Source organism: Panulirus ornatus, chromosome 2, assembly GCF_036320965.1.
Source record: "Panulirus ornatus isolate Po-2019 chromosome 2, ASM3632096v1, whole genome shotgun sequence".
Classification (NCBI taxonomy): domain Eukaryota; kingdom Metazoa; phylum Arthropoda; class Malacostraca; order Decapoda; family Palinuridae; genus Panulirus; species Panulirus ornatus.
In genome coordinates, this window is record NC_092225.1 from 13,915,911 (window position 1) to 13,937,438 (window position 21,528).

Sequence of the window (21,528 nt, forward strand, 5' to 3'; positions counted from 1 at the left end):
GAGGCCGCCTAGTGTAAGCAGCAAATGTAACGCGTTGTTAGCACGGCAGTAATCTCATGAGCGAGACGGTATGACCCTTGGATATTATGGTGTTGCCTTAGACCTTACCCTCATAAGTCAGGTCAAAGTCCAGACCATCATTCCCAAGGGTCGTGCCTAAGCATATATATATATATATATATATATATATATATATATATATATATATATATATATATATATATATATATATATATTTTCACGCCTTCATCTTGACGTGATTGGCTGAAGGAGGCCTAAGGTCCAGCCCACATATGGCGTGAATTCAAATTCTTTTGTTCCTTGTCCACGACAGCAGCGGACGTACGGGATCACATACCCCCGCAGCTGGCCCCACGCCTTTACCTGACGCCGCTGGTAAGGGTTCGGGTGCTGGAGGACTGGTCAACATCTGCTTCAACACAGAATTACTAAGACAATTAACACGGTCAGGGAAGTGAGGCCCGAGCCGACAGCAACAACACCCAACACAAAGGCACCCCATACACAAAGACACACCATACACATACATACGAACATGTGGGCACACACCATGTTCGTAACAATATATATATATATATATATATATATATATATATATATATATATATATATATATATATATATATATATATATATAAGTCAACCCAAAAAACGGACCCGGCCGCGCTAGGAAACTGTGAGTGAGGGTATGGATAGTGAAGGGAGGTATGTATACTGTGAGGGAAGGTATGCATACTGTGAGGGAAGGTATGCAAAGTGTAGATGAATCGACGTTTTCGTTAACCTTGTACCAGCACGTTTTCTTTGTTTCGGGACAATGACGTAGCATACAGGCTCCACCCACATATGTACGGGTCGACTTGGGATAGATAAAGGCTCAGTGTCGTACCGTCATGCTCAGTGGTCTTATCATCGTAGTTAGTGTGATGACTTTCAGTCATTAGCACCAATGGTGGTGGTAGATGGTGATGATATAGTGGTGGTGTTGGTGATAATGTAATGATTGTTGTGGTGGTGTTGGTGGCACTCCGCTTCTTCGAGTGTCAGTCTGCGGTGTTTTGAAGTGATCCACTTCACCCTAAATGAGACCCTACATAAGGATTACTACATTCACTCCGCTCCAGAGTGACGTAGTATATTCAGCAGTTCCACCCTTTTTCCACCTCAGTGTTAAGCTTCAAGACGTGTGTGTGTGTGTGTGTGTGTCTACCCTGGTGAACAGAGAGTGCCATCACTCACGTTGGCTGAGGACACTGCGCAAGTGTTCCCCTGGGCCAGGCTAGACTCGCCCTCGACCACACCACCTCTGCTATAAATCTTGTGAATGAGATACGAAGGCGCACCGCGGGCAAAAATGGAATCACCAGATATCGTATTAGAGGAGCTTCGGCAGATATTCACACAAGAACCCGTGGAGGGACGCAGCAGACGAAGAACAGAAAACGGAGGCGTTGAGGGAGGACGCAGCCTGGGCGAAGTCCACCTGATCCCCACACCCATTCCACACCACCTTCCACCTCCACTTGGCTGACATCAAAACCATGTCTTGTCGGCCATCTGATAAACCCTAAGACCCCCGTAGCCTTTAAGACTGATAACTTTGTAAAAGGAAAAAAAATATTCACCTTTTCAAAGGAAAAATATTTACCCTTTCAAAGGAAAAATATTCACCTTTTCAAAGGAAAAATATTTACCCTTTCAAAGGAAAAATATTCACCTTTTGATGATATATTGCTTCGATAATATCTGGCGAGAGTCGCCGCCTAAGCCCGTCACTCACACATGAAACTTGAAACGTTTTCCAATAGATACGTGACTCGTGGTGTAGAGTGCGTGTCAAGACTGTGTATCATGGTGTGGGCTGTGTATCATGGTGTGGGCTGTGTATCATGGTGTGGACTGTGTATCATGGTGTATACTGTATCATGGTGTGGGTTGTGTATCATGTTGTTAGCCGCGTGTCATGGTGTAGGCTATCATGGTGTATTCTGTGTATCATAGTGCGGGCTGTGTATCATAGTGTATTCCGTGTATCATGGTGTAGATTGTGTATCATGGTCTAGTCTGTGTATCATGGTTAGGCTGTGTATCATGTTGTAGGCTGTGTATCATGGTGTGGGCTGGGTATCATGGTGTTTGCTCTGTATCATGATATAGACTGTTTCATAATCTGTGTTTCGTGGTGCAGGCTATCATAGTGTATTCTGTGTATCATGGTGCGAGCTATCATGGTGTAGACTGTGTATCATGGTTAGGCTGTGTATCGTGGTGTGGGCTGTGTATCATGGTGTATCATGGTGTTGGCTGTGTATCATGGTGTAGCCTGTGTATCATAGTGTAGGATGTGTATCATGGTATAGATTGTGTATCATGGTGTGGACTGTGTATCATGGTGTAGGCTGTATAGCATGGTGTAGGCTGTGTATCATATGTGGGCTGTGTATCATGCTGTGTTCTGTGTATGATGATGTATTCTGTATATCATGGTATAGACTGTGTATCATGGTGTAGGCTGTATAACATGGTGTGTAGGCTGTTATCAATATGCGACATGTGCAGTATTGTGGAAGCCTACATATTGAAGTGCACGGTGTATAACCTGGTATAGTGTAGCGTGTGTGATTCCTCGTGGATCCTGTGTGGCTACGTATCTCCCTCACCACACAGCTCACACCTGCCATCCCTCGTTTCAGGTACCCCTGCAGCAGGTCAGATGGAGGAGCTGCTCTACGACCTGCTGGACCTGAGGATCTACGTGAGTGCTGAGTACGTCAAGAAGATCCCTTGGACGTAGTGGCCTGCCTGCACCTGCTGGCGCTGAGGGTGAGCCTGCACGCCTTCCTCCTCGCACACACACACACACACACACACACACACACACACACACACACACACACAAAACACCGTACATACAGACTCACACATGTGCAGTCGTATTCATTTTTGTACATTTACTACTGTATGCACGTAACAAGGACACGCATATGTGATAATCACTTAACACATTGGAGGAGACTTAATCTTCAGTATGGCTGAAGATGTCTTTACCCTGCACCAGTAACTTATACTTCTCATCCTCGTAATTACCAGTTATAGCCTCACGAACTCAACCCACACGTCAGCTGCAGTTTAGGGTGAGGTGTAGGACGCCACAGGAGGACCCATCGGGGCCCAGGGGCGCGGTGGGAGGTTGGACGGGCCATAAGTAACTCTAGCTTGGGTTAAGCAAATGTTGATCTTCGCCGGGAGATGCAGCAGGAGCGCGACACAACTGATTACGGAAGATTATTGGTGTTTCAAGGCAGCGTTTCCCCTGTGATGTGCACCCGCACACTGCTCTCTGGTGCTTGTGCATACAAAGGTGCATCAGGGATTCTTCCCTGTGGTGTGCATTCAGCTCCCGGCGCTTCTCAGTAGACTCTGGTCCCAGTTAATGCACAGGTGTGCCTGGAATTCTCTCCAATGATGTGCACTCCCTCCTCCCTGTGCATTGCCCTCTGGTGCGTGTGAATGCAGCGTGTGTGTTTAGAATTCTTAATGTGACTCAGTTTTCAGCTGCAGGATCTATGTGCTGGTTATTAAGCTTGTCGTTTGACAGCAACCGAAGAAAAAATACATTAGAACGTAATTCAGCGTAATACGTTACACAGCTGAGCGTCCTGTGCGCGAGGCTTGGAGTAAAGGCGGTACGTCAGGGTGATGGGAGGGGGGGGGAGCGTAGGCAATTACTCTGTGCCGCAGCTACAGGCCACGCCACCAGCTGCAGGCCACGCCACCAGCTGCAGGCCACGCCACCAGCTACAGGCCACGCCACCAGCTGCAGGCCACGCCACCAGCTACAGGCCACGCCACCAGCTGCAGGCCACGTCACCAGCTGCAGGCTCCGTCGCCAACAGAGGGGAGGGGGGCTTCACCATTAGCTTCAGGCCATGCTACCAGCTGCAGGCTCCGTCACCATTTCCCGGGGCCTCCCACCAGCTGCAGGCCCCGTCATCAGCTGTGGGGCCTCACCGCCAGCTGCAGGGCCTGAATGAGGTCACAACCTAGGAAAGTCAGACCACACTCTTCGTGGTTGTTGGCCTCTGCCTGGGTCTGAAACAAGTTTGAACGTCCGTGAGTTCTTACCATGTATTAAAACGCCAACAACATTTAACTTTTATCCAATGTAATGTCATTGAATATATATATATATATATATATATATATATATATATATATATATATATATATATATATATATATATATATATATATATATATATATATATATATCCTGTATTTCCACTCCCTCCTGTGCAGCACTGCTGTTCAAGTCTACGTCCCATGAGAGAATAAACCTCATCACAGAACTAACTAGTGCTTGTCACTTCCCCAGGGGGTGGATGTGGCGGCGTGGTGAGTGCTGGGGACAGAGGCATCCATGACCTGTCCCCGGGAGGTGGATGCCACTAGTGGCGGTAGTGGTGGATTTGATAGAGGGGACCGATGCCGGGCATCCGTGACCGACTGCAGGTGGTGAGAGTGGCTGCCGTAGACTGAGGTCAGACGGCTGGTGCGTTGCCAGCGACCGTCCTAGGGTGTGGGTGTGGTGAGGGGACCGGTGACGGTGGGGGAGACCGAAGGCTCCAAGCTGCTGTATGACCCCCCCTCTCACCCTGGACAAACCCTCCCAGGTGAGCCCCCGAGTGTGTCACCTGAAAAGCTCTCCCAGGTAGGAACGTAAGTAGGTGGTTTCAAAAGATCTCTTCAGAATATCACCTTTTTTTCAGAGTGCGAGTCTGACTTGTGCATATCGTGAAGAACACACCAGAGGTTGAAAGCGTTCAATGTTTTCCTGTGTATTCATCCTTGCGATCGCAGATGAGTGTCAGATGTAATTATAATTACTGTTTTAGTCTGAATGAGTAGAGCAAAATCAGACTGAACGTGGGTATGTCCCATACAATAATCTCTCCATACATAACGTGAGTGTAACTACCTGATAATAGTTACCCCCTCTACGGTAAGAGGAGGAAGTTTGACACTCGTGGGTTGCCCTCGCCTGGACATTTTCTATCATATGATTTCTTTTTTAACTTCTTTATGCTGTCTCTGAATCCAATTTGCCTCTCAAGCATTTTCTCTTGCGCATGTATACGTCAGTTTACTCTCTGATTATCCTTCTCATTATGTTGCAGACCATACTCGTCAGAGAGACGAGTCCAACCTCCCCTGTCTCCTTTCTTAAAGATGGGTATGACAATTGCCTACTTAACATTTCCTTGGTCCTTTACCTTCCTCGTGCGACATCATGAAAAGAACAAGTGGTTTGTCAGGTGTATCTGCACACTTTCCATGTAAATCTTTAGAAGTTTCATCGGTACTGTATATCGGGGTTAAACCCCTTTTGGTTTTCTAATAATGTCTTCCCTTGTTATTTTTCGGTTTTGCAAGATCTCCTCCCCATTCCACACTGCTCGTGTTGGGGCTACAGTGTCTTCGATTGTGAATACTCTTCTTTAGTTACTCGCATGTCTTTACATCATCTCTAGAACTCTCCCCTCTGAATCCCTTATAGCCTAACTAACTGCTCTTTAACAGACAATTTACTCCTAATGAACTTATGGAAAAAGTTTCGGATTATCCCTTGCCTTGACCACTTTTGGAAAAGTTTCGGATTATCTTCCGCCTTGTTCACTTGTGTGTGCTTCTATGTGCGCAGGTCTGTGTATATATGTTATAAGAATTTAGTAAATTTATTAAGTTTGTAAACCAGACGAGTTTGTGTCTGTGTTAGTCAACTGGTTAGGGGTTAGAAGCACCAGGAAGATGCATGAGGAGAGGGATGGTTGTAGTGAAAGATACTTTGTATAAACTTATCTCCATGTGATACAGCCATTCTTTCTCTCGCCAGGGGAGTACGACGGTATAGTGTCCTAGGTCTGGGTCCAGATGCCCCGAAATCCTCTATCACAGCCTATTCCTTGGCACTGCCTGAGCCGGGTGCACTGTTATAACACCTACGCTACAGCCGTGTCTTACACTTCCCGCAAGCGGCCACCACCACAGGCACCTGAGGCCGAGTCTAGGGGACCCATCTCCACCCCTTCCAGTACCCTCACCACGACTTGCGACAGAGCAGCTCTTCTCCGGGGGGGACAACCATGGCGTGTCCAGGTGGCAGCAGGGCCACAGATACCCTGCACTCTCCGCGACAGCTGCTGCATCCTGTTCTTCCCTGGCCAGCTAGCATTGCCGGCTCAGCCACAGACGCCTCAAGGAAGATGGACTTTATACATTCACACACAAAAATGATTATATAGATATATTATTAAGGGTAGTTTGTAACTCTCAGTAATGTGTAAATTGTGTTTTGTAAAATATTTTTTCAGATATGCATATATATTTTCGCTTGGAGGTGTACACCGGTCGGTGAGACGTGTGAGTGAGTTGATAAGATAAGGGGGAAGAGGAACAGGGGTTGAGGAGGGTTCTTTTCATAGAGTGATCAGTAGGGAGTAAAGGGAAGGTTGAAGAGGTGTGGATGTGCTGTTTATTTTTACCACGACGCACATGACGTCATGAGGGAGCTACCATATCGACCCTCTGGCATTGGAGGGGAGGATAAGTACAATCCTCAGAGGAGAGGTAAGGATTTCAGGCATGATGGTGTAGCGGTCTCTCTTGGGGAGGGTGACCGACACTTGGGAGATTAAGCCAGCCATCAGTGGGGAATGTCATGGCCTAATTGGATAAGGTGAAGCCAGCCCCAGGTAAATACAGCCACTCCCGTAGGAGTAAGGTGAGCCCCGTGATGAGGGCTGAAGCATGACCTGTAGGAGATGATTATGAAGCCAGACCACAGGAAGCAACTGATCTTGCTGAAGGAGTCTGGTTAAGTGTCTGTGTGTGAGGCAGGTAAGATGGGTCCAAGCAGTAGGTTCCGGTACTCTCTTGCTGGACCTTGTGAGGCAGTAGTGTGGGGGTCCAGTTTCTGACCTTCAATAATGTACCTGGGGCTATGAAGGAGGTAGTGTGAGCTCCAGGTAATGAACTCCATCAGTACGTGGTACCATGATGTAGTTGGTGTGGGGTTCATTTACTGACCTCTGTCCCTGGTCCTCGTTTAATCTCTGTATATACCTGCTGACTGGTGTGCGTATATATATATATATATATATATATATATATATATATATATATATATATATATATACACAAAACATTAAACTTCGGATGACTTTCATTTGTAATCCTTTTCCTTATATTTTAAATAAACTCAAATTGTATGATGAAAGAATAGATAATTCATTTGGAAGTTAGTACATCATTTTTGAAAAAAATTTTGGGCGGCAGATGATTATGACAAGACTTTGTACATATATATATATATATATATATATATATATATATATATATATATATATATATATATATAAAATTTGAATTAAAAAAAAAACTTTCACTAGTAAGAGACAAATAATCATAGTTCACTATGACAAGCATTTCACTAAATTTGAATTTTTTTTATCAAAAAGAAACAATGCAGTGTAAACAGGTTTTGGCGCCTTAACGCTGCTAGCAGATTGAGAACGTGCCAGAGGCTAGGGTGAGTGGTTATGTGTATAGTAGCTAGATATTTAAGGCCGATATATGATAATAGGTAAATATGTATCATATATATATTCTTATATGGGATATATTAACAATAAAACTAGACATCCTAAAACATTTTCATGGTATTTTTTTTTTTACATAAATTTCATACGATTTGTTCTTAAATCAATAAAATTGTTCAGGTTTTTGTCACAGAAGCAGTAATATATTCATTTTGTGGTAAACCACTCCTATTTCTTCCAAAACTCGGATCAAAACCTAATTACATTAACAGTGTGGAGTTCAAAGACAGAATTTTGACAAAACCGTATAAAACGATTCCACCAAAGTAACCACCTTACCTCTGATAGGTTCAGCTCATACTAAACGAAATCAGTTCACTCTGGTTAATCAGATGCGGTGTGTCAACATCCCCTGCTGACGGATGATAAGTGACGACAGCTGGTGAATCTGGCCGGACTCTGCAGCTGGTCATGCCACCTCCTCCTCCTGCTGTTCTAGATGTGCTGGTGGAACTGGTAGTCCTTCACTGTGTGGAACAGGTTAGATTGCCATGACGACGTCGGGATACTAGATAGAGACTCCTTATTCCTGGTAGTATATTTTTGTTACGCTGATTTAGACAGATGGAGCATTGCTGGAGTGGTCGGTCTTCTTGCTCCCTCGCTCACCATGGGCACTGTGAAGAGGCAATGACTCTCGCTTGCCGCTCATCCACTGGCCAAGTCTTGGTGCACATGAAATGCAGCATGTGTCTGCGCTACCCACCTTTTATCTGGGTCAGCGAATTTGTACCCAAAAACGTTATGCGATCTTTATTTTTCTTGGTAAGGGCCGCTGCTGCTGTGGTGGTAGAGAAATCCTCACACAAGCTGTTGAGGTTATTCAAATGACGGCCACGTCATATTTACATCCATACTGGGCCTGCAAAAGTGAGAAAATCGTTAGCGGTTACCTGAACTATATAGCATATGTATATTCATCTACATGTACACTAATATGTAGATATATGCAGTAATAGCAGGTATACATGTAAAATCAGATTCTCTTGTGGTTACCCAAACTTTATAGTTATATGGAAGATATGCAACAAAAAATTCTCAACATACTAGAAACTTTTTTGATTGTATTTTTGACATCAGTACACTCTACTTCCTAAAAATCACCTATTCTGTTTTTTCAAAATTTTATGCCCTGAAAGAAAATCTTCCCTTTTTGCTATATTTTTTTCGGAAAGTAGGAATAGTTTTCAAAACTGAACATAGCCTTTTTTGAATGATGAACACGAATCTAGTTCATATATTATTTAGAGGCAAAAAAGTCCTGTAATTAAGCATTTAAATGATTACACAAATGGTATATATATATATATATATATATCCAAAATGCAAGAGTTTTGGAAAGAGGGGCAAGTATGAAGTCTGTTGGGGATGAGAGAGCTTGGGAAGTGAGTCAGTTGTTCGCTGATGATACAACGCTGGTGGCTGATTCATGTGAGAAACTGCAGAAGCTGGTGACTGAGTTTGGTAAAGTGTGTGGAAGAAGAAAGTTAAGAGTAAATGTGAATAAGAGCAAGGTTATTAGGTACAGTAGGGTTGAGGGTCAAGTCAATTGGGAGGTGAGTTTGAATGGAGAAAAACTGGAGGAAGTGAAGTGTTTTAGATATCTGGGAGTGGATCTGGCAGCGGAAGTGGATCATAGGGTGGGGGAGGGGGCGAAAATTCTGGAGGCCTTGAAGAATGTGTGGAAGTCGAGAACATTATCTCGGAAAGCAAAAATGGGTATGTGTGAAGGAATAGTGGTTCCAACAATGTTGTATGGTTGCGAGGCGTGGGCTATGGATAGAGTTGTGCGCAGGAGGATGGATGTGCTGGAAATGAGATGTTTGAGGACAATGTGTGGTGTGAGGTGGTTTGATCGAGTGAGTAACGTAAGGGTAAGAGAGATGTGTGGAAATAAAAAGAGCGTGGTTGAGAGAGCAGAAGAGGGTGTTTTGAAGTGGTTTGGGCACATGGAGAGAATGAGTGAGGAAAGATTGACCAAGAGGATATATGTGTCGGAGGTGGAGGGAACGAGGAGAAGAGGGAGACCAAATTGGAGGTGGAAAGATGGAGTGAAAAAGATTTTGTGTGATCGGGGCCTGAACATGCAGGAGGGTGAAAGGAGGGCAAGGAATAGAGTGAATTGGAGCGATGTGGTATACCGGGGTTGACGTGCTGTCAGTGGATTGAATCAAGGCATGTGAAGCGTCTGGGGTAAACCATGGAAAGCTGTGTAGGTATGTATATTTGCGTGTGTGGACGTATGTATATACATGTGTATGGGGGGGGGGGCCTTTTCTTTCGTCTGTTCCCTTGTGCTACCTCGCAAACGCGGGAGACAGCGACAAAGTATAATAAAAAAAAGAAATATATATATATATATATATATATATATATATATATATATATATATATATATATATATATATTGAAAATTCGCCTTGTGCTCATTTAGTATTTTGTCAGCCAAAGAAAGAATTATAATACATTATCATTTCAAGTACTGAAGCCTTCCCTAGCGTTACATTCCAGTTTTCAAAACGTTTTTTTGGCCAAAGAAAAATGACCACAAATACTAAATGAATATGAAGGGAATTATCATATGTATTAATTATGTAATTCTTTATATGCTTAATTGCAGTGTACTTTTCAGGCCAAAAAAAGAAAAAAAATCGGAACTGGAATATAACATTATGAGAGGCTTATATACTAGGAATGATACTTCAAAATATATCATAATAATTCCTCTGGTTCACAAGGACTAAAATTACCATGACATTTTGATGAACTTTTAGGGGACACAGCATCTCCTGTACAACTCAGGGAAAACGTGTTGAGCTGTGTTGTGGATTTCTTTTTTTTTTTTTTTTTTGGGGGGGGGGGAATGCATACATTAGTAAGCTTCGGTAAAAAGGTTTAGACGGGGGTAAGGGGCATTGACAGGAATACAAAGGAGAGGTTTTGGAGATGGGTTATGTCTGATCACATATCTCAGTCGATGTGAGAATGTCTAGTTTTGCGGGCGGGTTTAGAAGGAAAGGAGGAAATGACACTGGTGTGAGGGAGGTGGTGGTGGTGGTGAAAGTGAACGAATTTTGACGAGATACCATGAGAGACTGAGAAGAATGGCATAGAGTGAGAGGACGTGAGGCGAAGAGTGGACTGAAGGTATTTAGGTGAAGCAGTGACTACAGATGCTGGTCAAGTGTGTGACCTACACTGAATAAAGACTTCACGGGAGTGAACCAAGTCGTCAACCGTTTGCATCCTCTTACAACTCACTATTAGTATCATCATCTTCGGCAGGAACACACACATTATGCATCAGGTGTGAGGAACACCAACCTCTGCCACATTCAAACACAGCCACACAAGCAGAGCACCAGGTTTCCACCGGACTCTGAACAAGAGCAGATCGCCGGGCTTCTCTAAATCTCAGTCTGCCAGCCAACCTCGCTGTCACAAGAAATATTTACAGCGTAGGAAACTAGAGTCAGCCTGTAGTGCATTGGTTCGAACCTCACTCACCATGTCCTCAACAAAACTAGTCGAAAAAAAAAACAAAAATTTTAACACTCCAATAAACCCTGATTAAAATCGTTTTCAAACTCCAGTCAGTGTCGCTCCCATCAATTCAATTAGATGTTTGGTTCACTGCTCAAAAAAACAGTTCACCGAACAATTGTTTGACTTTAGAAAAGTAAAAATATTTGAAATGAATCAAGCCTATAGTCTGCAGTTTGTGTTAGTGGGTGTCTGACATACTTCATCTTTGTTCCTCAGAGATTCATCTTTTTCGTATCTGATTCATGAAGTGCAGCACCTCGATCCCCCTTCCCAGTGGAGCCACATTGCTCAGGATCCACCAGTGAAACCACAATACCTAGGGACAACTAGTGGAGTCATGCCACGCGATCCACTGTGTAGCCACACTAAACTGGAACCACTGGTGGAGGTACACTCTCCAAACTGTATGATAGCTACTCACCTCTGTCATCACCAGCGTGTAACGCTAGCCACCCTCCCCCTGTCATCACCAGTCTGTACACTGGCCTCCCACCCCTATCATCACCAGCATGTATGATAGGCACTCATCCCAGACATATCTCCTGGTCCACACTGCCACCAGCAGATATATAAGCAACCCCAGACACATCTTGTCCACACTGCCTCCAGCAGACATATAATCAACTTAAGACATATCTGCTGCACCAAACTGCCTCCAGCACATAGAAATAACCCCTAACATACCTGTTAGTACATAAAACCGCTAGTAGCTACTTAAGCAACCCTTAACATATCCTCTGGTCCACACTGCCACCAACAGCTATATAAGCAACCCCTGATATATCTCTTGGTCCTCACTGCCACCAGCAGACACATAAGCAACCCTTGACATATCTGCTGGTCCACAAAACCTCCAGCAGCAATATGAGCAACCCCTGACATATCTCTGGACCACACTGCCACCAGCATACATATAAACAACCCTTGGTCCACACTACGAACAAAAGACATACAAGGAACCCATGACATATCTCCTGGTCCATACTGCCTAAACCAAACATATAAACAATCCCTGACATATCTCCTGGTCAACAAAGCCTTAAGCAAACATATAGGGAACCCCTGACATATCTCTTGTTCCACACTGCCACCAGCAGACATATAAGGAACCCCTGACATAGCTCCTGGTCCACACTACCACCACCTGATATATAAGGAACCCCGACATATCTCCTGGTCCACATTACCACCAGCTGATATATAAGCAACCCATAACCTATCTCCTGGTCCACACTACCTCCAGCAGACAGACATATAAGCGACCAATAACATACCTCCTGGTCCATACTACCACCAGCTGATATACAAGCAACCCATAACATATCTCCTGGTCCACACTGCCACCAGCAGACATATAAGGAACCCTTGATGTATATCCTGGTCTACACTGCCTCTAGAAGCTATATAAGCAACCCCTGACATATCTCCTGGTCGACACCGCCACCAACACACTAATGAGCAACCCGTGACACATCTATTGGTCCACCCTGCCTCCAACAGACATATAAGCAACCCATGACATGTCTCTTGGTCCATACTGCCACCAGCAGACATATAAGCAAAACCTGGCATATCAAATGATCTATAATACCTCTAGCAGACATATAAGCAACCCATGACATATTTCATGGTCCACACTGCCACCAGCAGATATACAAGAAGTCCCTAACACATCACATAGGTCACACTGCCACCAGCAGACTTATAAGCAACCCCTTACATATCTCTTGGTCCATATCGCCTCTAGCAGATATATAAGACACCCCTGACATATCTTATGGTCCACACTGCCACCAGCAGACATATATGCAACCCATGACATATCTGCTTGTTCACACTGTCTCCAGCAAAGATATAAGCAACCGCTGACATATCACCTGGTCCACACTGCCACCAACAGCTATATACAACCCTGACATATCTCCTTGTCTACACTGCCTTCAGCAGACATATAAGCAACCCATATCTGCTGGTCCAAACTGCCTCCAGCAGACATATAAACAACCCCTGACATATCTCCTGGTCCAAACTGCCCCTTGCAGACATATAAACATCACCTGGCATATCTCCCTGGCCACACTGCCTCCAGCAGACATATACACAACCCCTGGCATTTCTCCTGATCCACACTGCCACCAACAGACTTATAAGGTACCCAATACATATGTCCTGGTCCACACTGCCACCAGCAGACATATAAACAACCCCTGACATGTATCCGGTCTATAATTACTCCAGCAGACATATAAGCAACCCCTGATATATTTCGTGGGCCTCATTGCTACCAGCAGACTTATAAGCGCCTCATAACATATCTACTGGTCCAAACTGCCTCGAGCAGACTTATAAACAACCCTTGACATATCTCCCGGGCCACACTGCTTCCAGCAGACATATAAGCACCCCATAACATATCTGCTGGTCCAAACCGCCTTCAGCAGACATATACACAACTCCTGGTCCACACTGCCACCAGCAGACATATAAACAACCCCTGACATATATCCTGGTCCACACTGTCTCCAGCTGACATATATGCAATCCAGGACATATCTCATGGGCCACACTGCCACCAACAGACTTACAGACAACCAACGATACATCAATTGAGCTACAATGCCAACACCAGACTTATAAGAAACCCATGACATATCTCCTGATCCGCACTGCCCTCAGCAGACATATAAACAGCCCTAACATTTCTCCTTGTCCACACTGCCACCAACAACTTTAAAAGCAACCTCTGACATATCACCTGGGCCAAACTGCCACCAGCAGACATATAAACAATCCTTGAAACATATCCTGGCTTACACTGCCACTAACAGACATATAAGACACCCCTGACATATCCCCTAGGCCATACTGTCTCCATCAGAGACACTAACACCAGCAGACATATAAGCAACCCATGATATATCTTCTGGTCCACACTGCCACCAGCAGACATATATGCAACCCTTGACATATTACCTGGTCCACACTGCCACCAGCAGATATATAAGCAACCACTGACATATCTCCTGGTTTGTGATACCTCCAGCAGACATAAAAGCAACCCCTAACATATTTCATGAAGTACACTGCCACCAGCAGATGTAAAAGCAACCCCTTACATATTTCCCTGTCCGGACTGCCTCCATCAGACATATATGGAACCCATGACATATTTGCTGGTCCAAACTGCCTCCAGCAAACATATATACAACCCAGGCATATATCCTAGTCTACATTGCCTCCAGCAAACATATAAGCAGCCCCTGACATATCTCCTGGTCCACATTGCCAACAGAAGACAAATAAGAAATCCAATACATATGTCCTCGTCCACACTGCCACCAGTGGACATTTAAACAAACCCTGGCATATATTCTAGTCCACATTGCCTCCAGCAGACATACAAGCAACCCCTGACATATCACCTAGTCCACACAGTCACCAGCAGACATATAAGCAACCATTGACATATATCCTGGTGTACACTGCCACCAACAGATATTTAAACAACCCCTGACTTATCTCCTGGGCCATACTGCCTTCAGCAGACATATAAGCAACCCATGATATATCTCCTAGTCCACACTGCCACCAACAGATATATTTCAACCCCTAATATACCATCTGATCAATTCCGACACCAGAAGAAATATAAGCAGCCCTTAATATATCTTCTGGTGCACACTGCCTCTAGAAGCTATATAAGCAACCCCTGACATATCTACTGGTTCACACTGCCTTCAACAGATATATAAGCAAACCCTTGACATATCTCCTGGTCTATAATGCCTCCAGCAGACATATAAGCAACCCCTGACATATTTCATGGTCCAAACTACCACCGGTAGATATACAACCACCCCATAAGATATCTCCTGGTCCACACTGCTTCAAGCACATATATAAGGAACCCCTGACATATCTCCTGGTGCATACTGCCTCCATATAAGCAACCCTTGACATATCTCCTGGTGCATACTGCCACCAACAGACATATAAAACACCTTTGACATATCTCCTGTCCACACTGCCTCCATATAGGCAAACCCTGACATATCTTCTGGACCACACAATCTCCAACAGGCATATAACCAACCCCTGATATATCTCCTAGTCCACATTACCACCAGCCAGCAGACATATAAGCAACCCCTGACATATCTTTTCGGCCACACTGCCTCCATCAGACATATAAACAACCCCATATATGTCTTCTGCTCCACACAGCCACCAGCAGCCATATAAGCAATCCCTGATATATCCGCTGGTCTATATTGCCTCCAGCATATATATAAGCAACCACTGACATACGGTCCACACCGCCTCCAGAGGACATATAAGCAACCCCTGACATATCATCTGGTCCACACTGCCTCCAGCAGACATAAAAGCAAACCATGACATATCTCCTGGACCACACTGCCTCTAGCAGCTATATAAGCAACCCCTGATATATCTCCTGGTCCACACTGCCGTCTACCAGCTATAAGAGGAACCTCTGACATATCTCCTGGTCCACACTGCCACCACCCGACATATAAGCAACCCTTGACATATCTCTTGGTGTATACTGCCACCAACAGACATATAAGACATATGACATATCTCCTGACCCATAATGCCTCCAACAGACATATATACAACCCATGACGTATTTGCTGGTCCACGCTGCAACCAGCAGCTATATAAGCAACTCCTAACATATCTCCTGGTCCACACTGCTACCAGGGGACATGTAACAAACCCGTGATATACGAATTGGCCTAAAATGCCTGCAGCAGACATATAAGCAACCAAGACATATCTCCTGGTCCACACTGCCCTCGGCAGACATATAAGTAACCCTGACATATCACGTGGTCCACACTGCCACCAGCAAAGAATAAGCAACCCTTGACATATTTCCTGGTGTACAATGTCACCAACAGATATCTAAGACACCCCTGACATATCTCCTGGACCACACTGCCTCTAGCCGCTATATAAGCAACCTCAGACATATCTCCTTGTCCACACTTCCATCTGCAGACATATAAGGAACCCATGACATAAATCCTGGTCCACACCACCAATAACAGACATACATGCAACCCATGACATATTTCCTGGTCCACACTTCCTCCACCAGACATATAAGATACCCCTGACATATCTCCTAGTCCACACTGCCACCAACAGACATATATGCAACGCCTGACATATCACCTGGTCCACACTGCCACCAGTAGACATATAAGCAACCACTGACGTATCTTCTGGTCTACACTGCTTCCAACAGCTATATAAACAACGCATGACATATCTGCCGGTCCAGGCTGCCTCTAGAAGCTACATATGCAACCCATGATATATCTCATGGTCCACACTGACTCTAAAAGCCACATGAGAAACCCCTGACATATCTGCTTGTCCACACAGCCACCAACAGTCATATAAGCAACCCCTGACATATCTCCTGGTCCACACTGCCACCAACAGCTGTATAAGTTACCCATGACATATCATGTGGTCCACACTGCCTCCAGCAGATATAAACAACCCCTGACATATCTCCTGGTCCACCCTATCTCCAGCAGACATATAAGCAACTTCTAGAATATCTTCTGGTCCACACTGCCTCCAGCAGTGTGGACCTCTGACATATCTACTTGTCCACATTGCTGCTACCACCAGACATATAAGTAACCCCTGACCTACTTCATGGTTCACACTGCATCCAGAAGCTATATAAACAAACCCCTGACATATCTCCTGGTCTCTAATGCCTCCAGCAGACATATAAGCAGCCCCTGACATATTTCATGGTCCAAACTACCACCAGCAGATATGTAACCACCCCATAAGATATCTCCTGGTCCACACTGCCTCCAGCAGATATATAAGGAACCCCTGACATATCTCCTGGTGTATACTGCCACCAACAGACATATAAACAACCCATAACATATCTCCTGGTCCACACTAACTCCATATAAGCAACCCCTGAAATATCTTCTGGACCACACTATCTCCAACAAATATATAACCAACCCCTGATGTATTTCCTGGTCCACATTACCACCAGCAGACATATAAGCAACCCCTGACGTATTTTCTGGTACACACTACCTCCAGCAGACATATAAACAACCCCATATATATCTTCTGCTCCACACGGCCACCAGCAGCCATATAAGCAGCCCCTGGCATATCTCATGGTCAGCTCCGCCTCCAGCAGACATATAAGAAACCCCTGACATATCATCTGGTCCACACTGCCTCTAGCAGACATATAAGCAACCCCTGACATATCACCTGGTCCATACAGCCTCTTGTAGACATATAACCAATCTATGACATATATGCTTGTCCACATTGCCATCAGCAGACATATAAGCAGCCCTTCACATATATCCTTGTGTACACTGCCATCAACAGACATATAAACAACTGACATATCTCCTGGACCACACTGCCTTTAGTAACTATATAAACAACCCCTGATATATCTCCTTGTCCACACTGCGTCTACCAGCTATAAAAGGAACCCCTGACATATCTCCCGGTCCACACTGCTTCCAGGAGACATATAAGCAACTCCTGACATATCTCCTGGTCCACGTAGCCTTCAACAGACATGTAACAATGACATATATTCTGGTCTACACTGCCTCTAGCAGACATACAAGCAACCTTTGACATATCTCTTGGTCTACACTGCTTCGAGCAGACATAAAAGCAATTCCTGACATATCCCCTGGTGCATCCTGCCTCCAGCAGATGTTTAGGCAGCCCATGACATATCACCTGGTTCACACTGCCACCACCAGACATATACGCAACCCTTGACATATCTCCTGCCCCATAATGCCTCCAACAGACATATAACACACCCTTGACATATCTCCTGCCCCATAATGCCTCCAACAGACATATATACAAACCATGACATATCTGTTGGTCCATACTGTAACCAGCAGCTATATAAGCAACCCCTGACATATCTCCTGGGCCACACTCCCACCAACAGACATATAAGACACACCTGACATATCTCCAGGTCCACACTGCCTTTATCAGACATGTAAGCAACCCATCATGACATATCTCCTGGTCCACACTGCTTCCATATAAGCAACACCTGATATATCTTCTGGATCACACTATCTCCACCAGACATATAATCAACCTCTGATATATCATTTCCTAGACCACATTGCCAACAGCAGACATATAAGCAAACCCTGACATATCTTCTCGTCCACACTACCTCCAGCAGACATATATACAACCCCATACATATGTCCTGGCCCACACTGCCTCCAGCAGACATAGAAACAACCCATGACTTACCTCCTGGAACACACGTCCTCCAGGAGACCTATAAGCAACTCCTGACATATATCGTAATCCACACTGCCTCCAGTAAACATATATGAAACCCATGACATATTTCCAGGCCCAAACTGCCACCAGCAGACATATAAGCAACACTTGACATATCCTCTGGTCTACTCTGCCTCCAACAGACATATGAGCAACCCATGACATATATCCTGGTCCACCTTGCATCTACCAGCTATATGCGTTTAGGACACATATAAGCAGCTCCTGACATATTTCCTGGTCCAGAATGTCTCCAGCAGACATAAAAGCAACCCATGACATATCTCCTGGTCCACATTGCCTCCAGCAGATATGTAAACAACCCCTGACATATATCCTGGTATACTCCACCTCTAACAGACATATAAGCAACCCATAACATACCTTTTAGACCACGCTGCCTCCAGCAGACATGTAAGGAACCTATGACATATCCCCTATTAAACCCTGCCACCAGCAGATATATAAGCAACCTAAGACATATCTCTGGTCCACTCTGCTACCAGAAGACATATCAACAACCACCTGACCTATCTCTTGGTCCGCACTGCCTATTCAAGCTATATAAGTAATCCCTGACATATCTCTTGGTTCACACTGCTACCAGGAGACATATAGACAACCCGTAACTTATCTACTAGTCCACACTGCCTCCAGCAGACATATAAGCATCCCAAGAAATATCTCCTGGTGTACAGTGCCACCAACAGACATTTAAGATACCCCTGACATATCTCCTGGACCAGACTGCCTCTAGCAGCTATATGAGCAACCCCTGACATATCTACTGGTCTATACCGCCTCCAGAAGACATAAGCAACCCCTGACATACCACCTGGTCCATACAGCCTCCTGCAGACATGTAACCAATCATGCTTGTCCACACTGCCTCCAGCAGACATAAAAGCAAATTCATATCTCCTGGACCTTACTGCCTTTAGTAACTATATAAACAACCCCTGATATATCTCCTGGTCCACTCTGCGTCTACCAACTATAAAAGGAACCCTTGACATATCTCCTGGTCCATACTGCTCGCAGGAGACACATAAGCAACTCCTGACATATTCAATGGTCCACATAACCTTCAGCTTGACATGTATCAACCTTTGACATATATTCTGGTCTACAACGCCTCTAGCAGACATATAAGCAACCTTGACATATCTGCTTTTCCACACAGACTCAAGCAGCCATATAAGCAACGCCTGACATATCACTTGGTCTACACTGCTTCGAGCAGACATATAAGCAACCCCTGACATATCTTCTGGTCCACGCTGCCACCACCCGACATATAAGGAACCCATGACATATCTCCTGGTGTATTCTGCCACTAACAGACATATAAGACATCCTTGACATATCTCCCGGTCTATAATGCCTCCAACAGACATATATCCAACCTATGACATATCTGCTGGTCCACTCTGCAACCAGCAGCTATATAAGCAACCCCTGACATATCTCCTGGGCCACACTCCCATCAACAGACATATAAGACACACCTGACATATCTCCTGGTCCACACTGCCTCTTTATAAGCAACACCTGACATATCTTCTGAACCACACTATCTCCACCAGACATATAATCAACCCCTGATATATTTCCTGGTCCACAATGCCACCAGCAGACATATAAGCGATTCCACACTACCTCCAGCAGACATATATAAGCAACTCCTGACATATCTCCTGGTCCACACTGCCTCCAGCAGATTATTAAAGCAACCCATGACATATCTCCTTGATAACACCGTCTCCAGCAGACATATCAGCAAACCATGACATATGTACTGCTCCAGCAGATATGTAAACAATCCCTGATATATATCCTGGTGTCCACCGCCTCTAGCAGACATATAAGCAACCCCTGACATATCACCTAGTCCACGCTGCTTCCAGCAGATATATAAGCAACCCATAACATACCTCTTGGACCACGCTGCCTCCAGCAGACATGTAAGGAACCTATAACATATCCACCTATTCCACCCTGCCACCAGCAGATATATAAGCAACCTAAGACATATCTCTGGTCCACTTTGCTACCAGCAGACATATCAACCTAAGAAATATCTCCTGGTGTAGAGTGCCATCAACAGACATTTAAGATACCCCTGACATATCTCCTGGACCAAACTGCCTCTAGCAGACATATAAGCAACCTCAGACATATCTCCTCGTCTACAATTCCGTCAGCAGACATATAAGGAACCCATGACATAAATCCTGGTCCATACCACCAACAGCAGACATATAAGCAACCCATGACATATTTCCTGGTCCACACGTCCTCCACCAGACATATAAGAAACCCCTGACATATGTCTTGGGCCTCACTGCCACCAGCAGACTTATAAGCAACCCAATACATATGCTCTGCTCCTCATTGCCACCAGCAGACAAATAAACAACCCTTGACATATCTCCTGGTCCACTGCCTCCATCAGGCATATAAGCATCTCCTGACATATCTGCTGTTCCACACTGCCTCCATCAGACATATAAGCAACCCTTGATATATCTGCTTCTCCACACTACAGCAGACATATAAGCAACCCATGACATATCTGCTGGTCTATACCGCCGCCAGCAGACATATAAGCAACCCATGATATAATTCCTGGTCCGCACTGCCTTCAGCCGATATATAAGCAACCTCCGACTTATCCCATGGTCCACACTGCCTCCAGTAGACATATAAGCAACCCCTGACATATCTCTTGGTCCACACTGCCTCCAGCAGACATATAAGCAACCCCTGACATACAACTGGTAAAGAACTTCCTGGCTCCCGCCCAGTTGACACCAACGTCCTAGCCTTCCTGGTCCAGGCTGCCACTGCCACCTCTCTCACTCTTAATGTCACATCAATCAGCGGTCAGCCACACTCGTCAGAGTCGCTCATCAGAATCAATGTCCAGTGTCTTTGTTCT

The 21,528-nt window shown here is 44.9% G+C and overlaps 1 protein-coding gene and 1 long non-coding RNA gene across 5 annotated transcripts in view; one reads left to right on the forward strand and one right to left on the reverse strand.

Moving 5' to 3' along the window:
* LOC139753440 (uncharacterized) overlaps nucleotides 1-7,216 on the forward strand; it is a 499,944-nt gene extending 492,728 nt beyond the window's left edge. For all 4 annotated transcript variants that reach the window (XM_071669980.1, XM_071669971.1, XM_071669961.1 and 1 more), the window contains exons 7-9: nucleotides 2,715-2,844; nucleotides 4,397-4,694; nucleotides 5,915-7,216. In XM_071669980.1, the coding sequence (XP_071526081.1) occupies nucleotides 2,715-2,815 (101 nt within the window). In that variant the 3' untranslated portion in view covers nucleotides 2,816-2,844; nucleotides 4,397-4,694; nucleotides 5,915-7,216. The remainder of the gene's footprint in view (nucleotides 1-2,714; nucleotides 2,845-4,396; nucleotides 4,695-5,914) is intronic.
* Nucleotides 7,217-7,384: 168 nt separating this feature from the next.
* The window catches only part of LOC139753457 (uncharacterized), a 192,749-nt gene continuing 178,605 nt past the window's right edge, over nucleotides 7,385-21,528 (reverse strand). The window contains exon 5 of the long non-coding RNA XR_011713713.1: nucleotides 7,385-8,541. This is a non-coding gene — a long non-coding RNA (uncharacterized lncRNA). The remainder of the gene's footprint in view (nucleotides 8,542-21,528) is intronic.